General features: G+C 46.6%; 1 protein-coding gene across 3 annotated transcripts; it reads right to left on the bottom strand.

Moving 5' to 3' along the window:
* On the bottom strand, positions 1–18,809 carry SASH3 (SAM and SH3 domain containing 3). 3 transcript variants are annotated; one of them, XM_016152761.2, is made up of 8 exons: positions 18,543–18,809; positions 11,585–11,680; positions 11,093–11,239; positions 9,509–9,650; positions 8,140–8,288; positions 7,780–7,989; positions 7,498–7,648; positions 1–7,040 (listed from the first exon to the last, which is right to left on the bottom strand). In XM_016152761.2, exons 1-8 carry the CDS (start codon positions 18,597–18,599, stop codon positions 6,841–6,843), a joined length of 1,152 nt encoding a protein of 383 aa, XP_016008247.2. In that variant the 5' UTR covers positions 18,600–18,809; the 3' UTR covers positions 1–6,840. The 3 variants fall into 3 exon arrangements, with proteins under 3 accessions (XP_016008247.2, XP_016008248.2, XP_016008249.2); XM_016152762.2 differs by having other exon boundaries at positions 1–7,017; positions 18,543–18,801; XM_016152763.2 differs by lacking the exon at positions 11,585–11,680 and having other exon boundaries at positions 18,543–18,808.
* Positions 18,810–25,253: the final 6,444 nt, after the last annotated feature.

Genomic DNA, 25,253 nt, shown 5'->3' with positions numbered 1-25,253 from the left:
ACTTAGCATTTTTCATATCATTATAGATTATTTGAAAATATTTCTTAACGACTCCATAATTTGTATATAACCCTTTCCCTAATGTCAAACATTTAGGAGTTTCTGATTTATCATTATTATAAATAATGCTGTGAACTTTTTTATCTGTAGGCATATCCGTGATTATTTCCTTAAGATAGATTCGTAGAAGTGGAATTACTGAGTCAAAGGGAGTGCTCTTTTAAAGGCTTCTAACAAACATGGCCAAATTACTTCACAAAAGGGCTGTCTCAGATTGTCCTTCCAGCAGCATCTCAGAGAGCCTGCTTCAACACATCTCATTTAAACGTTTGATAATTTGATAGTGGTAACCTGGTATTTCAGTGTCACTTAATTTCTGTTCATTTTGTTAACAATGAGGTTAAATGTTTTATGTACCTCCCCTCTGCTTTATGTTTCTTGTCATTTGTATTCTGTGAATTGGCTGCCCAAGTCCCGTGTTTATTTTTCTTCTGGTATTAGGGGGTTTTCTGCTTGGTTAATAAATGAGATCTTGATAGCTCATACTCTACCAGGGGCCAAGAAATGAGGAGGCCGTAATTTAGAAATAGTTTTACAACTCTGGAACCTGGGGTATAATTACTTCCTTAACATTCCATGCCTCTTTACTTTCTTCAAGCCCTCAACCCCCCACTGCCTGTTCTGCCAGCCACTCGCTGTCTATCTTCAGCTACCTGGCTGTTCCAGTGTGGCTAAAAGGGTTGTAGTTTTGTGCTCAAATTAGAGACCTGATGATTCTTTGTCATAAAACCTGGGCTCTGTTGAATGACATTACTGAAAAGAACATTCTGATCATGTAGTTCATGCCACTTTCACTTGTTCTTGCACACACACTCTCTCTCTCCCATTGAATTAAGTACTGTGTCTTTACCATAGGTCACCTAAATAGTTACTAGTAGAGCAAAGACCAGAACCCAGATGTCCTGACTCTCAGACCAGGTTGCTTTCTGGCATAACCAAGGTGTAGGGTTTCGAATAACTCCAAGTGTCACTTGAATGAAATGAGCCTTTCATTCATTTAACATTCAATAAGTACTTGTTGAAAACTGACCATGTACTAGGGTTAACTTTAGGAGAAATTGCATTGCTGACCCCATTTTCTTGTAAGATGAGAACCAACAATGATTTTAGGATTTTTTGTTTGTTTGTTTGTTTTGCCATTTTGGATGAATTTGGCCAATTATCTCTCCATTTTAGGCATATAGAGGACTTATTATAAATAGGCTGATATGGGGGTATTTGTTGGGGTTTTGTTTTAAACTTAAATCTCTTAACTCTTTCTCCAGACTGGTGGGGTTTCTTTAGCACAGGAAGTCAGGAAATTGCCTTGTCGAGTTCCCACAGTCAAGTCGGCTGCCCCTTTGTGAGGGCCATTGCCCTGGGCTCTTTCTGAGTTATCCCTGGCAGGTCCCAGAGGCAATGGTATACAAATGCTATATTGGTAACAGTGAAGTTGTAGGAAAAGGTGAAGCCTACATATCGAATTCTATAGAATTACATTTATTTAGGGCCTTCCTAAAGGAGGAGTTTTGGCTGGGTCTAGAGGGGAGGTAGTTCCTTCCCACTTGATTGTATTTTTGGCTGAATAACATAGAATGGGGCTTACTTTGTGTGAGAAGCTAAGGTAGTCTCTATTGTGAAGGAGGTGAGAGAACTACTTCTTTTTCCCAGCTGGGAAACCTCATACCTCATCCTGACTTTCCTGACTTGGCAGGGTCAGGAAGGTGTTGGATCTCACTGAGACTACAGTAATCAATGTCCTCTATTCTTTAAAAACCTCTTTTAGTTTTCTTATTAACGCTTGTAGTCACTAATGGCCCCGCTTTGGCCTCCACCGTGAAAAAAACTGGGCAGGGATCTCTATGAGTGAGAGTTGGAAGCAGCGGCATGGGCCTGTGTCAGAGCACACTGCTATAAGGTTTGGGGTTAAGGAGAGAGAATTTGTGGAGACAAGAGCCTTTGTTGAGGGATTTTGGGGGAATTGATCAGAACCTACCTGGAGAAGGCTAAGGCAAGGTCATGAGAAATAGAGGCAGCAAGTGAAAGGAGATAGTTCAGCTGGGTTGTGCTGATAACCTCAGCTGCTTCCCCTGATGGCCCAGGGGAAAGAAGGCACCTCTAACCCTGAAGTAGAGAGGAGCTGGCTGGACTCCAACTCTTTTTTTGTGAATCTGGCCTTTATCCTCTTCCTTCCAGCAGCCCATAGATGTCCAAGGGAGTTGCCTGAAAGAAGTCTAATGTCCATCACGGTCTGAGCTGGAGAGAGCTAGGCTGCCCCAGGCTCCTCATATGGGCTTCTCTCTATCACCAGCCTCTCTGGGCACCAGAGCTGGCACCCTCTATCCTGAATACGAGCATGCTCTGGGACCTCGGAAATCAATTTGTCTCTGAGCTATAGTAGTTAGTATGCAGATAAGTACATATTGACAAGGGGAGCGGGCGCTTTGTGCTCAATCTTGAGCTCAGTACCCTGAGATTACAAAAGGTCAAAAGCTACGATTTATTGTCACTATATGCCAGGAACTTTATAAGCATTATCTCATTTATTTATCTAACAACCCAAAGAAGTAGGTATTATTAGATTGGCCTTCCTTTTTTTATATTAATTTTAATTTTTAAAATTATTTTAAATTGAGATACAATTAACATATAACATTGTATAAGTATAAAGTGTGCAATATGTTGACTTGATATATTTGTATATTGCAATGTAGATCATTATTCTTATTTTACAGAAAAGAAATGTATATATATGTAATTACCTAAAGTCTGGTAACTAATAAGTGGTGGCGCCAGGATTTGAAGACACTTTAGTTCAACTCCAAAGCCTTTTTTCTTGGTTACTACACTAACTAGGGGTCTGAGGAGAGATGGACCTTGAGGGGAATGAAATGCAAGTAGCAGGGTGGTATGGATTGAGGGGACCTGACATATTATCACCCACTGAACATTGATTTTGTGAGTATTTTACATATACTAGTTAATTCAATCTTTGTAATAACTCCATGGAGCTAGTACTGTTATCACCACTTTATTGATGTGCAAAGTGAGACTCAAGGAGGTTGAGTGACTTGTCCAAGATGACCCTGCTAAATGAGTGACCAAACCAAGATTTAAACTCAAGTAGGCCCTAACTCCTATCAGCTGAGCCTCACCTGCCCTAGAGGAGCTTCGACTTGCTGTTCCCAGGCCCAGGAGGACTCAAGAGCAGAGGAAGGGCCCCATTGCCATCTTGGACCAGTCCACTCCCACCCTACCAAGGAGAGCTAAAGGCCACACCTGCTTGGGCCTCTGACATCTCAGGCTGGGAGTAGGAATAATGGGTCTCCAGCTGTGAAGACTCAGCCTCTTGGACTCTAGACCTTGATTTGCTGGGCTCGGAGTACCACTTGGCATCTTCTAGATGTTCATGGGGCTGGACAGGCGGTTCTAGCAGCCCTGCCTAGAGGAAAAACATTGGGCCCTGGGCTGTAGACCCAACTGGTAATGCATTTCTGGCCCTTCGGGTCTTGACCTGCAGTCTACATTTTCTTGTTGCCTCCCAAAGTCCTGTGATCACTGGAGTCCTTGCACGACTTTTCCACTTTCAGGTTGTATTCAGCCTACAGACCAAACTGCAGCCTGGTAGCTCTGAGATGCCCCCCACTCCCTCCCCAGGGTAAGGGAGAAGTTCAAAACATCCTTCTTTCATTCCCATTTCTTTTTTTCTGATATTTTCCTTTATCCAGCTTAGACTTAATACATAGGTATTACCCAGGGTTTTTAAAGGGTTTAGGAATCTCCTCTGATAAGGTCCCCCTTGGTGTGTGTGGATTTTAAGAATTTTAGGCATTATTTATCCCCTACTCCCTATGTTTCCAGAAGCCTGTGCCAAAAGGCAGCAAGATAATGACTTTGCTACTACTCCAAATTGGAGACCAGAGGCTTGGGCCTATTGGTTTATTTAGTTGTATTTTTTTCCAAGAATTAAAATATTATTCCTTTTAAAAATAGATATTAAAATAATAGATGCTTTTGAAGTTGAAATAAAACAAGAATGCACAAAGTAAATATTTTTCTCCATTATTCCCCCAATCCCACCCTGCTTGCCTCACAATATCACCACTGGTAACTGTTTGCTGCATATCTTTCTCGTCTTTTTCTTGTGTATGTTTTCCTTTTCTTGAATAAAAATGGAATCACCCAAATAATAATGTTACAGCACTTTGAGTCTTCCCTGTGATATAGCATGGGCTTCTTTTACAACGAAAATGTTTGTACATTATTTGTATAATTTTAAAATTTAAAATTAAACAATAAATAGTCTTGAATATTTTCCCTAAATTATTAAATATTTTTCTACAACATTATGTTTAATGGCTGCATGGTATTGTGTGAATGGACCATAATGTTTCTAATTAATTTCCCATTCATGTTGTTTCCAGTGTCTTATAGACAAAGTTGTCGTGAATGTCTGTCCGTATATCTGTAATGCACTTGTGTGGCTCTTCCTGTGGATCAAATCTTTGGAGGGGAATGGCTGGGTCAAAGAGTGTCAAAGGCACTTAACAGAGAGTCAGATTGCCCACCAGAGAGCTGGGGGAGGCTCTGAAAGCTTGTTGGACTTTCTACTCAACATGTTTAAACTGTCTGATCTTCAGGTTTATCCTCTATAAATTGGGAAGGCGATGATACCTACTTCGAGGATACTGTGAAGATTATATGAGAGAAGAAATGTAAAGCATTTGGTGCCTGGCACACATGTCAGTGCTCACTAAATGACAGCCATCATTCAGTACCATTGAAGCTTTGAGGCTCTTTGAGCTCCTTGTTTCTTTGCTTAGGATGATGCTAACAGTTCCCTGATGCCCATAGCCACTATTGGCAGCGGGATGAGTGCACCTGAGAAGAAAGCCTGGAAGTAGAGTCGCCTTGTCTTTACTCTGGTGGCAGCTCTCATTCCAGTTTACCCTCCCTAATGCAGTTAATGCAGAAACAAAGCAAGCTGGGAGTCCTTGTCTCCGTCTCACTGCCCAGGAGATGGTGTAGCTTCTGTGGGCACAGCGTGGGGCCCAAGAAGAGGTGGCCTCAGAGGAAAGGTCTAGCTGAATCCAAATCTCTCCCTTTTGGACCCTGGACATCCCCCAGTGCAGGGCCTTCCTCATTGGGGTAGAGGTCTTCAAGACTCTTGTTAAAGGAATAATTCTAGAGAGATATAGCTACTCCCAATTCTCAAACCCCAGAAAACCTGTGGCCCTGAGAGCCTGAGCTCCTAGGAGAGCTGGTTAGTGGGAAAGGTGGAACCAGCTAGGGCTTCAAATTGGAACTTTAGGTCAGCAGGGTCAAGGGCACTGATCATCTTTAGGGAAGATGCAGATGGCCCTGAAAGGACAATGGAGACATTTTTCTGTGTCCAGCTTTGAAGGAGACTGGTCTGTCCCTCCCCCAACCCTCTTTCCACAGGAAAGATAACTGGAGACAGCAATTTTGTTTTACTTATGTTTATTGCTGCTAACCTATCCCTCGCCACCCTCGTATATTTACACAAAACCCTTCCCCGCAAGCTAGCTTTACCAAAGTTCCTGCTAGTAAGTCCTGAAATGTGTCCACTAAGCCACAGTCCTAGATATAGTGGGCACTATTTGTCCCTGGGCCAGTTGAGTCCCAGGGAAGGGTTACTCTAGAATTCAGGGCACAGATTTGGCACTGGTGTCAAGGGAGGTTCCCACCAATAGACACTCTCCCTCCCCTTCTGGAGCTCAGGATACATCAAAACCTTTAGTAAAGTTGGGATAGTGGACTTTCCTACTTTGTGCTTTTCTTTGCTTGTAAGGACTCATAAAAGAGGCCAAGTCTAGGCCTAGTCCTGCATCTTGCTCCTTAGGGGCCACTCTGTCCTTGGAAGCCAGGTCTGACCATCTTCCATTGGCCTTGGGGAGCAGTGTCATTTGAAGGGGCCAGAAGTGGAAGGGGAGGGCACACATTGTATGAGATATGGGCATTGCTTTAAGCTGGGGTAAGTTGCAGTTTTTCCTGAGTTACATGGGGAGGTGTGGAACAGATGAGCAGAAGGAGCCATTTCATTTGGGAGCCCAAGGCCCCTCCAACCCCTTCAGTAAACCCCACTGCTGTCCTGGGCCATGGGTAACATTTAATGTCACAGAATGTCAGAGTTGGCAAGGCTCTCAGCATCTATCCATTCTAATCCTGGCCATCCTAGACAGATTGGGGAAGACACTTGGATCAAGTCAGATAGTGATTTAGTGGCTAAACCTCTCAGAAAGTTAAGGAGAAGAAAAGGTACATGTGGCATTCTTCAGACATTATTGAGGGCAATCTGGATTTACCCATGATCAATTAGAATCTTTTTAAATGGTCAGCTTCCCTAAGGTCCTGAGACTGATCTGAAATACTGACTTGCCCCCTTTTTCAGGAGCAGTGCCACAGGGAAGGTGCTGTGGGGTTGAGGAGGATTGGGGGAGGCTTAGGTGGTGAGAGAATTGGGCAGGAGGCTCATTGGTGCTCCACTTGGCTGTGGCCATGGCCAGAGCAGGTTGTGCTGTTAGTAGCTGGTAGAAGGAGAGAGCCAGGCAGGTGGGATGTGCTCTCAGGGGCACTTCATTTACTCCAGCCAAGCCTATAGGGCCCTGCCCGGCCTCTCTGGACCTAGGTGCCCTGAGGGGAGCAGGGCCAGGCTCAGCTCTAGTCCTCCACTAGTTCTCCAGCACAGGCCACTGTGGTAGGCCAGGTCCATCCCTGCTGCTTGTGCTGCTTGGGCCCAGCCTTGGCCCACCACTGCCATCTCTGCTCAAGGTGCCCCGGCTAAGGAGAGGCAGTGCAGTTGCTCTTCAGCTCCTGCCAGCTCCACCTCATCACGCCCACTCTCTGAGCCCTCGAAGCAGCCTGAGTCCCGCGGAATGTCTCCCTTGGGGTCTGACACAGTGTGGGTCGCTGGCTCCTGGCTGCTTTCGGCGCCCTCTTCTGCCTCCTCGCTTCCGGCTGCCAGGGGTGAGAGTGGGACACAGAATATGGAATTTTGGGAGTTAGCATGGAGGAGATCAGAAGTCTCAGAGAGCCCTGTGGGGGGTAGGGACCCTGGGGGTAAGGACCTTATAGGCAGTCTCTCCATCTGGGCACCCATCATGACCCATGCCTTTCTTGTGGTTTCCAGGCCCAAGAGCTCAAACTTCTTCAGCAATAATCCAGGAACCAGGAAATCCGCACCTGAATCCTGGCTCTGCCATCACCTAGCTTTGAGGCCTTGAGTTCATGCCTTACCTTCTCTGGTCTTAAATCTCCCCTAGCATCCCAAAGAGAGGGAGGCATGATCATCTCTTAAACTCCTACTCCCCACAAACTTTGCCTGAGGCTGGAATTCAAGTGTGGAAAGTGTCCTCCCACTGTACTGGGCCCAGAGCAGAGGCCTCCCATTCCTGGACTGCCAGCAGACACCCCCACCTGGCTCCTGTACCCACTCACTGTCATAATCCAGCAGCAGCTCTGCAGCTGTGAGCAGCTTGGCCCGGTGCTGTGGGTCTGTGATGTTCAACTCGTTCAGATGTGTTTCCCGCAGCTCTTTGAAGTCCTCCAGTGTCTGGTAGCCATTGAGCAGCAGGGTGGAGGTGTGTTCCTGTGGGCAAAGGCATGCCGCCAGTGTGGCTGCTTACAAGCCACCCCTGCTTGGGATCCCTCCTTTCCCACATAGCTGGGGCAAGGGTGCCTCCCTTGATCCTAGATGCTAGTACAAGTTCAAGCTCAAACCTCTAGGCCAATGCGCTCCAGCAGTTCATGCAGAGTCTTGGGCTTGGGCCTCTTGCCCTTGCTCTGTCGGCGGCTGGGGCGGGCAGGCCCCACAGCCTCCTCAGGCAGCACATCCACGTAGATGAATTTGAAAGAGCCCAGCCTGCCATTGAGCAGGCCCAGCCATGTGCCTACAGGTGGTTTTTCAACGATCTGGATTACATCTCCTTTCTGTGGGAGGAAAGGAGAGCAGAGAAGATCAGGAGAGAGATGAGAGGTTGTCCGTGAGCCTCCCCTGACACTGTCCTACCATGGCTAAATCCAGACTCCTTTATGGGTGCAACCTGCCAAGCTCAAGTGAGGCCTGGATGCCAATCTTACCTGCAGTTTTAGCGAGTCGTGGTCATAGGGGCTGGGAGTGAAGTCGGTATGAACTCGGGCCCGGCCACAGAAAGGCCCTGTGTACTCGGGGGCAGGTGGTTCCTCCCTGAAGCTTCCAGAGCCTGGGATGGGGCTGCAGAGCTCACTGCCTGCAGGAAATTGGGCAGGAAGGAGGGTCACCTTTGCCCCAGGCCTTCAAGGGAGTCTCTATAGAAGTCATGGGGCTACGTGCTGGGAAGAAATCTGGATGCTGGCCACTTGTACTACAGCAGGGATTCTGACCCATCCCCTTGGTCACTCTGCTGCAGCACAGCTTCACTTCCAGGACCTTAGACACAAGAACAGTTGACTAAAGAAGGAGAAACAGCTCACAAACCAAAGAATGGGCCAATTGGGAGGGCCTCTAGAGACCAACTGGGTCAACACCCTAATGAACAGATGAATACTGAGGCCAGACAGGACAAATGAACTGTCCAAGGTCTGTCACCTTATAATTGGCTGCACTAAGTCTATTATATTTCAGGTCTCCTGACTCCCACTCCAGTGCTCCTTCCACCCAAGAAGCCACACCCTTTACTTTCTCTATTTAATAAGACTCAGTATCTAGTTACATCACCTGGAAACTCAGACGGGCTCTTTCTGGGAAGGGATGAATGAAGGGCATTTTAAATGGCTTTCAGTTGAGGGGCAGGGAGGTGTTTGAAGAGCCAGAGAAAAAATGGGGAACTTGGAACTAGCCTGAAGGGTAAGATGGTGCCTTTGCAGGTCTGCAGCCCAGAGGCCAAAGGCCTTCATTCAGGCAGGGATGCTAGAACCTCCTGTCTAGTCCCATGAACATCTAGAAGATGCCAAGTGGTACCCTGAGCCCAGCAAACCAAGGTCTGGAGTCCAAGAGGCTGAGTCTTCACAGCTGGAGACCCATTATTCCTACTCCCAGCCTGAGATGTCAGAAGCCCAGGCAGGTGTGGCCTTTAGCTCTCCTTGGTAGGGTGAGAGTGGACTGGTCCAATATGGCAATGGGGCCCTTCCTCTGCCCTTGAGTCCTCCTGGGCCTGGGAACAGCAAGTTGAAGCTCCTCTAGGGCAGACCTGAGTCACCTTGGGCAAGTAACGTAACCTCTTTGAGCCTCAGTTTTCACATTAATGAAGTAGGGATAATAATAGTACTGGCCCAATTATTTAAAAAAAATAGTACTGGTCCATGAAGTTTTTGTGAAGATTTAATGTGAAGAGGGCTGGGAAGTTCCCAACAAGCAAACCATAAAGGTTCATTTCTCTTGTCTGCCCCTCCCAAACAGCAACTTGCCTGGTCCTAACATGTTTTTTTTTCCTCCAGACTCAGCATGTGTGCTCCCACATCCCCTACTCACCTGTGGACTCCTGACGGTTGAGTGCTGGGAGCTCACATTCCTCCTGCTCAGAAAAGGCCAGTGCCATCTTCTCAGGGCCAGGGCTGTCCAGGTTGCAGTCTGGAGATGTTGGGGAGGCTGAGCCCTCCTCCAGAGTATCTCCCTGCATGGGAAGGGAGGCAAGGAGCCCTGAGCGGCCTCTCTTGGGGTGTACATGGAGCAGCCCCGGGTCCAGAGGAAATGAACCTGGGCTTGGCAGAGGACTGGGGCTTGTCTCCAGCCCCAGCTCTTCCACTCACAGGTGCCATGGCACTCTTAGAGGCCTAGATTCCTCTTCTGTAAGGTGGGAATGACAGTCCTTGCTCTGTCCACCTCATGGAATAATGCTCAACTGGGATCATGCGTAAACGTGCTTTGTCAGCTTAAAGTGCTAAATGTACATGCAGAGCTTGGACTCAGAGCTGTTGATAGGACACAGTCAAACAGTTACTACTTTTTACTATGCTTCCATGTGCCAAACACCCTTGTCATTTTATTCAATCCTTACTTGAGGATAAGTGCTTGATTACCCCGAGTTTCCAGATGAGAAGTAATGGAAGAATGTTCTTAAGGCTGTGCACAAGCACCACCCACTTCCTTCCCAAGCTGGTCTGCCTCCAGAGCTCCGCAGTCTCACCATACCACAGTGCAGAGGTAACTCTTTCACAATTGGCTCTCTGGGAATAAAAGCCCTGATGTGTAGCAGTCACTAATTCCTGTGTTATAAATACTCCTCATGGCTCATGTCATTCTACCAGTATGTCACTGACCAAGCAGGGCACCAACATAGGCTATTTCCGCCACACAGAGACTATAGATGCAAATAACCTCAGGGGCATAGAGAATAGTGAAAAGCAGTCCAAAAATTAGGACTTTTGAGAATTGACTGTATTCCTTTTATTTTTAATATAATTTATTAAATTCTCAGTTTATATAATTCAATTTTCAATATTGTTGTGTTTCATACCTGACTCATAAAATTCCTAAAAATTTGATGAACTGCTGTCCTGAGCTGGTATGAGCCAGCACTAGCTGACTCTAGCACACCATTGCCTTGGAGCCTCCTATAAGAGTCACAAGCACACCAGACTCTGTGTGACTTCAGCTACTTGGCTGTGCCTGCCCCATAGCTGTGTGTCCCACCCTCCTTCCTTGGACCAAAGCCAGCCTTCTCTAATTTTCTCTCATAGGAACCCCTCTTTGAATCAAGCCTTCTCAATCCCAGGGGCTAGTTCCAAGCACAAATTTGTGGTGGGTGAATTTGGCTCAGGTGATCTCACCTCCTTTTCAGCTACCCACCCTCCGGTTTGTCTTCTCAGGAAGCTTCTGTTATCCCAATTTTTATTCCTCCTCAGACCCCACCCCTGGTCCCTCAGGATTGTGGTGCCTTGCTGCCATGACCATAGCTGAGTGAGCTCTGCTCCCATGTAACCTTTTATCTTGTATTGAATCAGGTCTTCAGGCATGGTACCTGAGCAGTGGCTGTCAAGGTGGCCATGCTCAAACCCTGTCAGAGAGATGCCTGTTCTATCTGCCCCCGCCCCTCTCCTGGATCCCAGGTCTCACCATCTCCTCTGATAGGGCCTTCACCATCATCTTTCCCATCTTCCTGTTCATGGTTCGGGAAATTACGGCCCTCCACTTCTTCCCCAGCTTTTTGCCACTCTTCCCAGTATCCTCTGGGGTAAGGACACCTGAATCATCTTCTGGAATCTGTGACAACAAATGAAGAGCTCTGGAGACCCTGGTAATCCCGCCTGGGTCCAGGACTTGGGGGAAGGAAGACTTTGGGTCTTAGCAAGGATGGAGGGGTAGGAATGAGAAGCTCCCATCCCCTTCCTTCTTAGCCCCAATCCTGTTTCCAGCCCTATTAATTTATAATTAATTTGTAATGGAAAACAATGCAGGTGAGTCCTGGGGGCCTAGGATTTTGGTAGGTGGGAGAGGTGGACCTTCTTTTGAGGTAAAGCAGAATTTACCTCACCAATCTTAAAACTCCTCTTTCCCCTCCTCCCTCCCTCCCAGCCAGACCCCTCAACAAGGAGGCTCAAAGCTCACATTATCATCCAGATTAAATTCCTTCTCGCTCACCACTGGGGAGCTGGGTTTGGATTTGGCAAAATCCTTGAAACTGCTGGAACGCTGAAGTGAGAGCTGGAAGAAGCAGAGATGTTGCAATCAGTGGTGGCTGAGTAAGGAGTTATTTCCACTCCCAACACACATGCACATACTCCAGTTCTGGGCAGCCACATGTGTCCTGAGGTCCCAGGGCTAATGAAGTGAATATCAAGATGTACTTGGAGCTATGTGGCTTCATCCTGTTTTTCAGCAGACAATGACCTCCATTGCTGGCTCTGGGGTAAGCTCTTGACCCCAGAAGACTTGTACCTTACTTAGGCCTCAGACTAAGTCCACATTTCCACCAGTACCTGATGTTTGGTTCCCAGAACCCTGGAGTGAAAGACTAAACGAGTTGGAGGAAACATGTATTTCCTCCTAGAGACATACCTCAACACGAACAATAGCATCACCTTTACGTAACACAGCAAACCCAAACCCCACAGCCTGGCCTTCATGTTATGGGCCTGCGGCAAGCATAGTCTGTTACAGTGATAGCTGTAAATGCATTAGGGCCCCAACATGATGAATCTGTGTCCCAAGAAGAGCAAAAACAATTCCAGGAGTCAATAAGAGCTGGAATTAGGCTTTCTCAAAAACCGCAGCAGAAACAGTCAGAGAAGGTGCCCATAGATTTGAGACACAAAAGATTGATGATAATTTAGTAAAAGAAAGCTGCCATTTTCTCTTTCTTCATCTCAGTTTTTAACCTTGGCTACTAATGTGATGAACTGACTACTGTATGTGTGCTGATATTCAGAATTTTAGGCCTGACCTATTGTTTGCAGTGATGAGACTGTTTTCAGGAAATGAGCTTTCTTAACTGTATATGCATGCACACACCAAGACAGCAGCAGAAACCAGGGCCAGATAGGTAATGAGGGCAGGTTTTAGTCACACGAAGTGGAGGCTGAGCCCGAATAAGGATCAACAGTCAAGACCAGAGATACACACAGGAACCAGGGTTCACAGATGGCCAGACAGATAGAGCAGAATAGACTACAGACACAGCAGATAAAGGCTTGAGGAACTGAAGCCTCAAACTTGCACAAAGCTGAAAGTTTCACATCCTCTTTGCTATGAAAGTGGAGTCCAGTGACAACCTCTCAGGGCTGGGCAATATCACCTGCTCTCCCAACACATACACAATTAGCCCCAACTCCTGGAGACTGCAATGAAGCACTTTTATTCTCTTGGGTCTTGACCAAAGGCAAGTCAGCAATCAGGGTCAGGGGCCACAACTTCTCAAGGTTGCAGCAAGCTAACTGACCATAAACTAGGTCAGCAGTCAGGTTAAGTGGACACGATCACAATGAGGGCCTCCTGGGTGGAACACCTACAGCCTCTGTCAGAAAGCCTCTTCTATACTACTTTGAGGAGCTGGAAAAGGAGGCCTAAGTGGGGAAGGGAAAGCATGGGATGACCACTCTGGTTCCCATGCATTCCTTCCATCCTTCTTCCTTGGTTTTCCCAACTATTCTTTCCTCTTTTGCTTCCTTTCTTTCCTCTTCCCTCATCCACTTTCCATTTATTTCCTCCTCTTATATAGCTAGAATGCAGCCACCCAGATGAATTCCTGCTCTCACTGCCTGAAAAAGAGGGAACAGAGAAAGGGTGGGCACCAGGCTGTCCTGGGCCCTAGGAAGACAGGCTGGGCTGCTATTTATAGGCCAATGGGGTCTATAATGACCTTCCTTCCACCACCTCAGTCTGAGGCCAAGAGGTTTATAGTTACCCCTGTAACCCCAGAGACTGGCAAACCTGGAAAGCAAGCAGGAGGGCCAGTGTGGGGCCGGAAGCGAGCTTTGTTGGGGCAGAGTAAACTCATTGCCAGGCCACCCTCTAATCGCAGTTCTTTCCTTTTCCTGTCATTAATCTACAGTCTGGGAACTGAGAGGGGGGCCTTTGGCTCCTGGGACCTTGCGTCAGAGCCCTTCTGTCCCAGCTTTAGCCCAAAGTGGAGGAAACTATTCCAAAGAGGCATGGGGTGGTACTGGGACTTGGGCCCAGATGGCTGAGCTTCAGCCCTGGGACATGAGAAGGGTAGTACAAGTTCTTCAGGCAACTGGGGTGGGGATCAGCCAGCCAGAGTGGCCTGTTGCCCAGCCTACCTCCAACCTCAGAGACAGCCCCAAATATCCTGAATCCCTTCCAGTGTCTCCAAAGTGACTTCCCACCCAACTATGACTGGATATCCTTGAGTCTCTTTGGATTTTCTGCCCGACCTCCATTTGGGGTAAAGCCTTCTTGGGAGTCACTCGGTGGGGAGATAGAAAAAAAACATTGTTCTTCATGTTTAAGGGGAGTGTGTGAACATTTTGGGAAGAACTACTTTTTCTGATGTCAGACGCTGTGAGTTCAGCTCTGGGATGTGTGGCCTTCACCAAGTTATTTAACCTCCTTGAACCTCAGTCTCTTCACTTGGTGTCAGCTGGTAAAGGTTCACATCTTGGTTCTGCCATTGAACAGCTGTGTAAAGCTGGCCGAGTTCCTCAACTTCTCTGTGCTTCTGCTTCCTTGTGGGTAAAATGAAGGCAAGGACATCTATCTCACCAGGGTGTTGTGAGGATGAAAAGAATGATCGCTTGACACAGCCACCCTCAGTGAATGTCCAAATTTCTGTGTAGGCCTTAGCCTTTCCTATGACCCACCTCCAGGCTCTTACCCAGGGCATTCTCCACTTGGAACACTCCACCTTTTTCTCTGTCAACTGTAGTTTCTCCCCTTCTTCAAAATTCAATTTAAATAGAAAAAAAAACCCCACATGCCCATCAACTGTAGAATGGAGACACAAATTGTGGCATAGTCATAAAAGGGGCTAGGATATAGCGATGAACTTAGGACAGGTCTCCCCAACGATATGGATGAATCTCACAGACACCGGTGTATGCTGCATATATGATTCCTTGTACAGAAAGTTCAAAACCTGGCAAAACTATTCTATGCAATTGGAAGTCAGAATAGTGGTTACTCCTGGGGAAAGGGCTGTGTAGTTACTGGCAGGGGAATGAAGGAATCTTCTAGAGTGTTGGAAGTGCTCTGTCAATCTGGGTGTTGCTTGTGCAGAGATGTGTATTATAGAAATTCATTGATTGGTACACTTGATTTATGCACTTCTTTGTATGAATATTATACTTTAATAAGCAGGTTTTTCAAATCCAGTTTTAAAGGCGCTGCTCCCTGCAGGAAGCCTCCCCTGACTATTCCCTCAGAGCCTCACAGTGCTCCTGTTGGCATCTTCTTCCCTTGGTTCCTAAGCAAGTTTAGTTTCCCCCTGTGTTCTATACCAGTCATATACTTAACACCTTCTAGGCTACAGGCACTGGACCTTGCATCTGTGGAAATCCAGTAACCAGGGGTTAAATACCTCCCCTATGCCTGGCACTCTGTCAAGGGCTTCATGTGTGCCAAGTCACTCCAACCTCACCATAACCCCATCTTACGGCCTCACTTACCAGTGCACTAGACACAGCTGGCAGTGGAAAGAACAGGGGTTTGAAATCATATCTCTGCTCTGGAAACTTATGCATGTTACTGTGTTCAGAGCTTACAAAGTCATCTTCCTTTATAGAAACAAATTGAGTGCAATGGCTACTTCAGATGGCATTTGGAGGGAGCTACCAGGAGAGAAGATGGGCGCATGGAGAAGGACGGGCTCAAGAGGGCTTCACGGTGGAGGAAGCACATTTGAGCTGGGCTGTGCAAGGGAGCCAGGGTTTCTCCAGGAGTTGCTTAGAAGGGTTTAAATGACAGTGAAAGTCAGGGACATTCCAGTGTGGTGATGTAATTGTGGGTATGCCAGTGCATGTGGTGGGAGGTAGAACAGAAAAGGCCATGAAAAGCCCTTGCCAGGTATGCTAAGGAACTGGGCATTAGCCTGGGGAAAATAACGAGCCACTGAAAATACAAAGTGCATCCTGGTGGGGGTGTGCTATTGGAGGTGTTCTATAGGAAAGGAGGCTGGGTAATGTACTGGGATTGAAAGAGAGACAGGCAGGAGGGTACAATTGAGCACTTGAATGGGAGCCTAGATTCCTCTGCATTTCATTTGGCAGGAGGTTCAGATTGTGAAAGAAAGTAGGGATGTTGTGGGGTGGGATCTTCCTTGGGGAAGGCAAGTCCCAGGACAAACCCTTGTCCATTTCCTACCTCCTAACAGATCAAAGAGAGTGCAGAGAGAGCCCCTGCAGAGGACAGCCAAGGGGTATGTCCCCACCCTTAAGTCAGGGCTTCCACAATCCTTCATGATAACCAATAGGTGCCACATCTTGATCCCACCATCCTGGAATGCCTGTTCCCACCTCTATTCTACTGCCTGGAAGGTCCCTCATTCCATAGCCATCTGGATCTTCCCTGCAGAGCCCTCCTACTGATGGATTGTCTTTCATGCTCATCAGATTCTTCTAGTGCTTTTGAGCTCAGTAGGGGACAAGAGTGTAGAGGGAGAGAGGTTAACACTCTGGAGACTGACAAATTTTGGCTTAGATTTCTTCTCTTTAGATTATGAGCTGTGTGAACTTGGAAAAATCTCTGAGCTTCAAGCATAAAATAGGGATAAAGACAATACCTGTCCCTAACTTACAAGGTTGTCACGAAAACCCAAGGAGCTAAGAGATGGGTGGAGTGCACAGCACAGCACCTGGCACCTAATGAGCTCTCACTCAGTGCTGGCTCTTAGTGCTATTCAGTCTTGTTTTCTCCACTTCAGGTCTGGAACCTCCTCTTGTTCTTCTTTGTCATGTGCTCCTCACCCCTGCTCATGCCTACAGCATACACCTCTTCATGTGCACATGCATGCGCTAAACAGAGAGTACTCTCACCTTTATTGTCTCAGTTGATCAATGCAACCTCCTGAGGCAGACAGATCAGGAGCTAACTCCTTTTTTATGAGATGAGAAAACTGAGGCCAAAAGAAGTTCAATGAATTGTCCATGGTCCTACAGCTAGAACTTGGTAGGATTCCAACTCTGCTTTCTTGCACCCTGCACAGCACTTTCTCTATTTGGCAGGCCTGGGAGGAGGAGCAGGGGCAGGAGAGAGAGGCCTTACTTGCCTTTGTGTTTTTCCCTCTACCACGTCACCTTGCCCAAGGTAAGAGTGGTGGAGCAAGCCGCTGCCTCCAGGCCCAGGGAAGATACTGTCTCCACCTTCCGGAATCATACCTCAGCTTTTCGAAAGACATTTCTAAGGTTTGGGTCTTGGAAAGTGGCTCCAGAGGCTGCCAGGCTCTAGCAGGGAGGGGTGAGCTTTGTCTGGATCACTCTCCCCTAGAGGACCACATGGGTCTTGCTTCTCCTGGGAGAAACCTGGGGAAATTCTAGAGGCCTAGCCACCAAGCACAAAATTGGGAAAATGAAATCGAGGTAAGAAGACAAGGACTTCTGCCTTTTGTGGGCCCCTGGCACCTCCGCCTGAGGTGGCACACGGTACTAGTATCAAAGTGTCAGCTCTTTTTTGACTCTTTCCTCCAGCTCAGCTTCCCTGTGGTTTGGGGCCCATCAGTGTCTAAAACAGTCTTGGCTTCCCACCCCCGTTAGGCGGAGAGTAAGGGGAAGCAGACTACTCGTCAAGGAGAGATAGCCAATGGCAAGTTGGCTAGGCCCAGCACTGTGCAGAGCTTGAACAGGCAGATGACAAAGCCTGTGTGAAAACTCATAAATCTCTCTCCAACCCCCACCCACCTCCACTGCAACCTTAGAAAAGCAGCTGGGGTGGGGAGAGTACAGCCGGAAGTGGCAGCCACCCTATGACTTGAGATGGGGCAGGATGCACACACCAATGACCTGAAGCTCAGTCTTTCAGCTGGCTCAGCCTCAGCCTGAGAGCTGCTGCCCTGAGAAGCGGGTTCCCCCACAGGGCACCTGGATTGAGGTCTAGGGGAAAGAGTGAGGGCCTGGAGGCCCTGGACCTAGTCCTGGGGCTAGGCCTTGGCCTCTTGGACCTGGTTCAGGACTGTTTTTGGATGGTTCTAGGATCTTGCTGGATGTGCGGCATGTACTTGCTGATTTCTTGAGAGAATTTTATAATCAAATCAAGAACTAAGTCTAGAAATCCTCAAATCCAAGTACAGAAGCCTGGATCTGGTAGAGCCTTCAAGGAATCTTGTAGTCTGGCTTCTGTTCCAGGAAGATGAATACCTCAGCTGTCCATGACAGCTGCTATTTTCCTGGCCTTAAGAATCCTTCTCACTAACATTTTCCTCCTTAGCCCTCACTCTTACTCCCCATCTCACCAGCATAATTTTTCATTCTTCACAAATAATTTCTTCCTACCCCGGAAGAACCTTTATGCTCCCCCTGCATCCCTCTGCAGGTTTGAAGGCCCTTTATCCCATCTCCAGGTTGGCCCCATCACCAGTGGGCTAGGAGAGCTGTAACAGAGTTGAATCAAGTGAGCAGAGTCCCAGTTACAGCCAAAGGGCAGGGCCTCTGGGAACATCATGGCTCCAAATGGGGTGGCCCAGCAGGACCCTTTCAGTGAGATGGCTCCTGAGAGGACATGCTTGAGTAGAAGCAGTGGCAGGACCAGGGGAGGGTAGAGAAAATTAAGTACAGTTTTAAGATTCAACTTGAGAATTGTATTTTGTGATTCTCAAATTTTAGTCTAGGATTATAGCCCCTACTTTTAGGTGTGTATTCCATTGTTGCGTGGTTGAATTCTATAACTAGAATTCTAAGAGTCTATTCTGTAACTCTATTTCTTTAGAGTTTTGGAAGTCTCTTCTGTACTTCTGATACTCTAGTAATCTTTGGGCCCCTGTCCCATTGCCCTCAGAATGGCCCCCTTGCCTACAGACTCATCATATGGCCTTTGGCTCTCCCCACTTCTATGGTTCTGGAGGGGATGGGTTGAGTGAGCAGAGGGAAGGAAGAAGTGAGTTCCAAGAGATGTTCCTCACCTTTTTCTTTTGAGTGGGCTCCTTCTCACTAGCATTGGAAGACTTGCGACGCAACATGGTCCTCTATCCCGGTGACACTCCGTTCTTACTCTTCAGGTATCAAGATGTGGAGGCCTCTTGTTTAGCCTCACCAGCACTGTCCAGGGGGCACTGCATGGACTGAGCTTCTGGCTGCCACTCTGACTGTTTCACTGGCAGCTTAGGGGTAAGGGCCATGGACACCCGGCAGCAGCAGCATACAGGAAGCTCTGTCACGTGACCTACTGTTACAGCAATTGCAGCCCCTGACGGCCCCTAGGGAGGAAGGAAGTCCCAGTTCAGTCTCAAGAGATTCTGATGCAGACAGCTCTTTGGTTGAACAAGCAGAGAATTGTCCCTACCTTGTTGTCTCAGGTCAATCATCACCAGTCCTTCTGTTCCATCTCCCTGGAGGTGGCCAATCAACTTGATGTTATATGGCTTACTCAGGCCTCTTATCTCACCGACCAGAATCCAGAAACCAGAATTTGTACCATCTATCTGCCTGTTTGGCCAATGTTCCTGATCACCTTGCATCACCAAAGTCATCATTTCCATCACTACCATTACCATCACCCCTACAACCATCAGTCCTATTTGTAGCCTTCACCTTAATAGCCACCACCCCTCTAGTCATCCCCACTGCCATCAAAACACATACAGCCATCATCACTACAGCAACCACCCCTGCAGTCAGGATCCTCAGCCATCATCATTGCTGCCTCTCACACTTGTAATAATCATCCTCACAGCTGTCACCCTTATGGACATTACAGTCAGTACCCCCACAATGCTCCTGACTCTACAACTATCATCCTTACAGCCATCACCCTTATAACAATTACTTCTGCAGTCATCTGCACTGCCATCAATACCACTACAGCCATAATCATTAGAGCAATTAATCACTAGTCAATACCCTTTAGCCATATTCCTCTATGTGCCTTACCACTGCCACTATGACCTGCACTGCCATCATCCTCACAGCTATTACCCTTATAAACATTATTACCACAGCCAGTCACCTCCACTATGCCCTGACCTATACAACCATCACTCTTACAGCCATTACCACTCAGTTATCACCCAACAGCTATCATCTCCATTGCTACCAGCACATCTACAGTCATCCTCACCAGAGCAGTCACACCTTAAAGTCAAAAACCTTTGACCATCACCCGTATATTTATCACCACCATAGCCATCACCATAAAAAAAAAGCATTTCCAAGCAGCTCCACACCACCGGAAATGTCTCATTCAACAGGCGTTTCTCAAATGCCTATGTGCTACGGTTAGAATGTTCACTTTGTGGGTTATTTGCAGCAGATATTTTAATACCTCCAATGACTTATTCTTATTAAAAAGCAATTCATATTCATCCTATACAATTTAGCAGACACAGATACACACAAAAACACAAATTCAAAAATTCTCCATTATCATCTTCCATACTGTTTGGATGGATATCTTCTTCTGTTTTTGAGCATTTAAAACAGTTGGGGGGATGGGGAGAGGAGGAAGAGATCAGGAGGAGTATAAGGACCCTTTTGGGAGTGATGGATATGTTCACTATCTTGGTCATGGTGATGGTTTCATGGATGTATACATGTCAAAACTCAAATTGTACACTTTAAAAATGTGAGGTTTATTGTAGGTTGATTATACTTAAATAAATCTGTTTTAATATATTTTATGTGTTTTTTTAAAGTTATTGTGATGATATTGGTTAATAGTAATATTTTTAAAAATTAAAAAAGTCACACTTCACAAAAACTATGTTGGTATCACACTGAACACACTGAAAATCATTGAGATTTTCTCATGCTATGAAATATTCTTCAAGTACATGATTTTAATGGCTGCCAAGTAGCCCATTGTATGACTGTACCATGATTATTTCACCAGGCCCCTACCAACAAAGTTAGGTTGGCTCAATATTTTTACTCTTCATTGTACATCCTTAAGGTAAATATTCACATCCACAAATTTTCCTTTAAGATAGGTTTTCAGAAGGGGAATCCTAGAGTCAAAGGAACAAATCTTTTTAAAGCTTTCCACTGTGGCACTTGAGAAATCCTGCTCCCAAGATGTTCTTGTGACTTCCTCCCTCCTGCCCCCCAGCCTGCCCCACTCTCTCCAACCATCCGTCCTTCAGGGTGAGCTCAGATAAGACAAGGTCCTTCTTCTACAAACTGAAACCACACTTCATTGGCTCAGCCGGCCTAGCAGACACATGAAAAGACTGGCACCCTCAGCTGGGTGCCCTCAGCTTTCTTCCTCATGGGCCAGTGCTTTTTAGCCTGAAAGCCCCTCACAGGCTGCCCAGCTAAGCTGGAAACTGCTGAGACTGCACTGCATGAGAAGGCAGTGGTGTGGGGGACCTAGTGGGCCTTTGGTACCTATAAGTGTGATCGGGGCCAGGAGGACAGCCCTGTGGGGTGCTGAGTGAGAGATAAGGCTCCAAGGCCTCGGGAAACCTGGGCCTGGCCGGGGAGTGTGCTGCTGGCAGAACCTTCCGTATCCCTGGCCGTCATGCAGGATGTGCCTCGCTTCCTGTTTGCTTAGCCTAGCAGCCAGCCCAGCTCACACTTTAACCACAGAGCCTTCAAAGGCAACCACCTAACCAGGCTGCCTGGGAAAAGGCAAGGGGGAGGGGTGTGTGTGTGTGTGTGTGTGTGTGTGTGTATTGAAAGGGTGAGGGGAGAGAAGTACTACCTTCAGGACAGAAGGGAGTGATTGTTTTCAGCCCTGCCCTTCCGTCTCCTTATTAGATCTATCTCCTCTGGTTAGCAGACTCTATTTTGGGGGTCCATGGCTCCCCAAGCTGGACTTGTCTTCTCCCAACTTTTCTTTCCCAGCATATTGCCCTGTCCAGAGTCCCATTAGGTCAGGCCCCACATGGCTAATGGGTCCTAAACACTTTTTAAATAGGTTTTCCCTCTGGAAAACATATTTGCATCTTATAGGTTATGTTCCAAGTATGCAGAGCCCTCAGCTAAAGAAGTGATACAGGTCAGTATTTCACTGAACAAAGCCACCTCAAACTTGATAATGGTCTGGCAAATAGGACCTAGGAAATAACTCTATGTAGAACCTGTGCTAGGCACCTTGAAGAGATGTGAGAAAGATAGCTGTCAAGGTCCCTTACACCTGGGAGCTTGCATCCTAGGTGGTGTGGCAAACTTTCATATTTGTCCAGCACTTGTTCTTTGCCAAGCACTATATTAATCCCACCACGATGGCCTGAGGTAAGTACAGTCATCCATTAGTGTCTGAGAGGTATTGGTTCTGATGCAAGACAGAACAAATCTCCCCAAGCGGGGACTCATGTCCTACACCGAGAGAGAGAGAGAGAGACAGAGAGAGAGAGAGAGAGAGAGAGAGAGAGAGAGAGAGAGAGAGAGAGAGAGAATCTTTGAATGCATGCAGGAAAGAATTCAAGGGCATGTCAGAGTAGAGACAAAAGAAAAGTTTATTAGAGAAGAAATAATGCTCAATAGACAGAGTGTGGTCTCCTCTCAGAGACAGAGAATAAGAGAGATCCCAAGTATTCACGGAATTCAGCTTAGATGTCATTCTTAGTTTCTATGAATTAAAGTTTAAAGACTTTGTTTCCTTATTTTTCCTTGATGGTATGGGTATATAGTATGAAAGGTATGGGTATGCAGCATTAAAGACATATTAGTAATCTTAGCCTTTGTTGTATAGGTTTCCTGTGGTCTGGTCATAGGGAATGAATGAGTGGGTTTATTTTGTGTAGGGTACAACTTAAATACTTTGTTTATCTGTTTTCCTTTCATGGTGTGGGTAAATATTTTTTTAATTATCCCAACAGGAATATTCCTTTGTTCTGTAGGTTTCCTGTGGTCTGGCAGCACATTGCAGGCTCTGAATACGACTTGTTAATTTGGGTAGATCTCATGCCTCTTTCTTTAATCAGTTCGAGGACCATCCCCCACTCCAGTAGATATCAAAATCCTTGGATACTCAAGCTCCTTAATTGGCCCTCCAGCCTTCCGTATTCATGGGTTTGGCATCTAAGGATACAGAGGGCTGGCTGTAGTTTAAATTGGGATTATTATTGCAAAGATATGCCCAGTATAAATGTGAGGCAGGAGACCTTTGAATTTAGCAGCAATATTGTGGGGTGTGTGTGTGTGTGTGTGTGTGCGTGCGTGCGTGTGTTTGTTGAGGAAGTGACCAGGAATCCCCCAAGAGATCTTAATTTGATAGAAGATAATGGATGGTTTTTTTAGGTCAGGTAGGACCCTGACATGTGTGAAAGCATCACTCTAAATAGGTATAGTGTTGATTTGAGAGTAAATAAGTGTTTGGATAATGAGGTGTACTTATATTTGGAAAAATTTCCCAAATGATTCTTATTCTCACCTCTCCCTGCCCCTCCCCCCAAAAAATCTGGTTAAAAATAATAACATTGTAGCAGGTGGTGGGCTTTACAACAACCTTGTGAGGGAAACACCTTTGTTATCTCCATTTTCCAGGGAGGAAGCTGAGGGTTTCAGCAAACTGTGTAAGACACAGCTAGGAAATGATGAGAGCTGAGTTTTAAACACAGGTCTGGTCTTGGTTTATAGCCCATGGTATTAACCACTAGGCACAAGTACCTCTGATGCAGAGTTCCTGAAAGAGGAGATAAGAGAATTGGCATACTACACTGGTTGGGTGCAAGACTAGGTGCCACAGGACCACGATGCAAATCCAGAGGAAAGTAAATAGGATGGGGTGGGCATCCGGAAGTCACATTATATGCACAACACCTGGATAGCTAGGACTGATTAAGTGGAGGTGACCTATAGTGGAGCCCTTGTAAACCTGGGGAGTACTCAGCAGCTGTAGTATTTGGCCTAGAAAGTTGGATAGGAAAGCAAGTTGGCTTCAAACAGCTTTCAAGTAGTGGAGGGGATTGTGTTCTGGGTGGCTAGGAATGAGGGGGAACAGATAGATGGAAGGTTTGTAATCATTCCAAGGAAAATATGTTCAATATTTAGGTGGTATTAACTCAGCCGTGGTAAGTAGTGATCTTCCTGTCTCTAGAAATGCTCAAGGAGAGACCACATAGTCCTTTAAAAATACATAGGCATTTCTAAGGTGAAGTCCACTTGGTAGCCTGACTCATTAGCAGATTTCGTGGTGGCAATCATGGCAGGGAGGGCAAGAATAGCAAAAGTGCAGGTAGGAAAATGAGGGAAGAGGCGAGCAAGGGACTCAAGTGGGAAACATCTATTCCTCATGCACGCAGGTAGCACATACGGAGCTTACAGTTCTGGGGACACTGGGGAGCCCCTAGTAGCAAGGACTGATAGGAGGGAGAGACAGTCATTTCTGAATCTCCGAACTTGTGATAAGTTCTTGGTTTAAAAACAAACAAACAAACAAACAAACAAACATCTGCAGGGAGCATGGCATTTATCATCAGAAGAGGAGGTTGGGCCTTGGTACTGAGATAAAAACTCACTGAAGGCCCTTTCTATGGGAGACTGGGAGGGACTGGGCTACTCTGCCTAAGCCTCTACCTCAAGGTTACAAAGACAAAGGTCATTGAGCTGTTTAGGGGACAATTGTCTAGGGCTCTAAGGAAGAAGAAAAGCAAGAGAAGATCTCACAGAAATGGAGTCAGATATAATTGGATTCAAATTGTCATATGTCACCTACTGGCTATATGATCTTGGGCAAGTGACCTTGGACAATGAGTTCTAGTGAAGATCATAACAATGATAATGTGAGCTTTGCTTGGGGATGAGGAATGGTGTGTGTGTGTGTGTAAGCAGAGTTGTTACCCAGACTATTCACACAGTGAAAGCACTTTCAGCCCAGTACTCTTTTCATGGGAAGTGCTTGGTACCTCGTAGGTGACTGTGTCAGTTTACACCTAGAATTTCTTTTCTTGCCTTGACCCTTGCTTCTACACCTCATCTGGACCCCATCTGAATCTCTGGTCCATTACCCTATGGTCCATATACTTGTGTCTCCACCTTGTCAAGGGCAGGGTCACCCAGCCCAAGCTATTCTACAACACAGGAGGTCTGATAAGCCAGAGGGCCTTATGTGGGCTTTTCTGCTTATAGCCTTTGCTATAGACCACTGGGGCTTTCTCAACTACCCATTTTACCCTACTCAGCTCAGTTCCTTTTTCACAAAGAAACACGGAAGTGAGAAGATGGGTGGCCTCAGGGCAAGGGCTGGCTGGCTGGGTGGGGTTGGGGAGCACCTCCCACTCCCAACTGAGACAACTTTGGAGGGCAGGGTTAGATAGATATGGAAGAAACAGTTGCTATTGAATCTTTCATATTTCTACTTTTTTTGGCATCAAGAGTGCCCAACCACTGATTTGAGGAAGTGACCAGTGAGTTGGTAAAATTCACTGCTGACATGGTTTAGCTGGATGAAGAGTAGCCAGCCTTGCTCCCTCTGTGGTCTCAGACCATGAAGACCTGGAGCCAGCTGGCTGGCAAATGAGAGAAGACTGGCTTAGTTATAATTTTTTAGATGGACCATTTAGACTCTTTCCATATGTATATATCTATCATCCATGCTCTTTCCTATTCCAAAAAAGATATAAAGCACGAAGAAATGTACCTCAGTGCCATCATCATCACTGTTGTTACAGCTACATGACCTCATGCAGCTCTTTTTGGGCTTCAGTTTCCTCATCAGAGGCAGTAAAGGAGTG

Source organism: Rousettus aegyptiacus, unplaced genomic scaffold (assembly GCF_014176215.1).
Source record: "Rousettus aegyptiacus isolate mRouAeg1 unplaced genomic scaffold, mRouAeg1.p scaffold_m13_p_9, whole genome shotgun sequence".
NCBI classification, from domain to species: Eukaryota; Metazoa; Chordata; class Mammalia; order Chiroptera; family Pteropodidae; genus Rousettus; species Rousettus aegyptiacus.
This window is presented reverse-complemented; position numbering and strand designations above follow the sequence as displayed.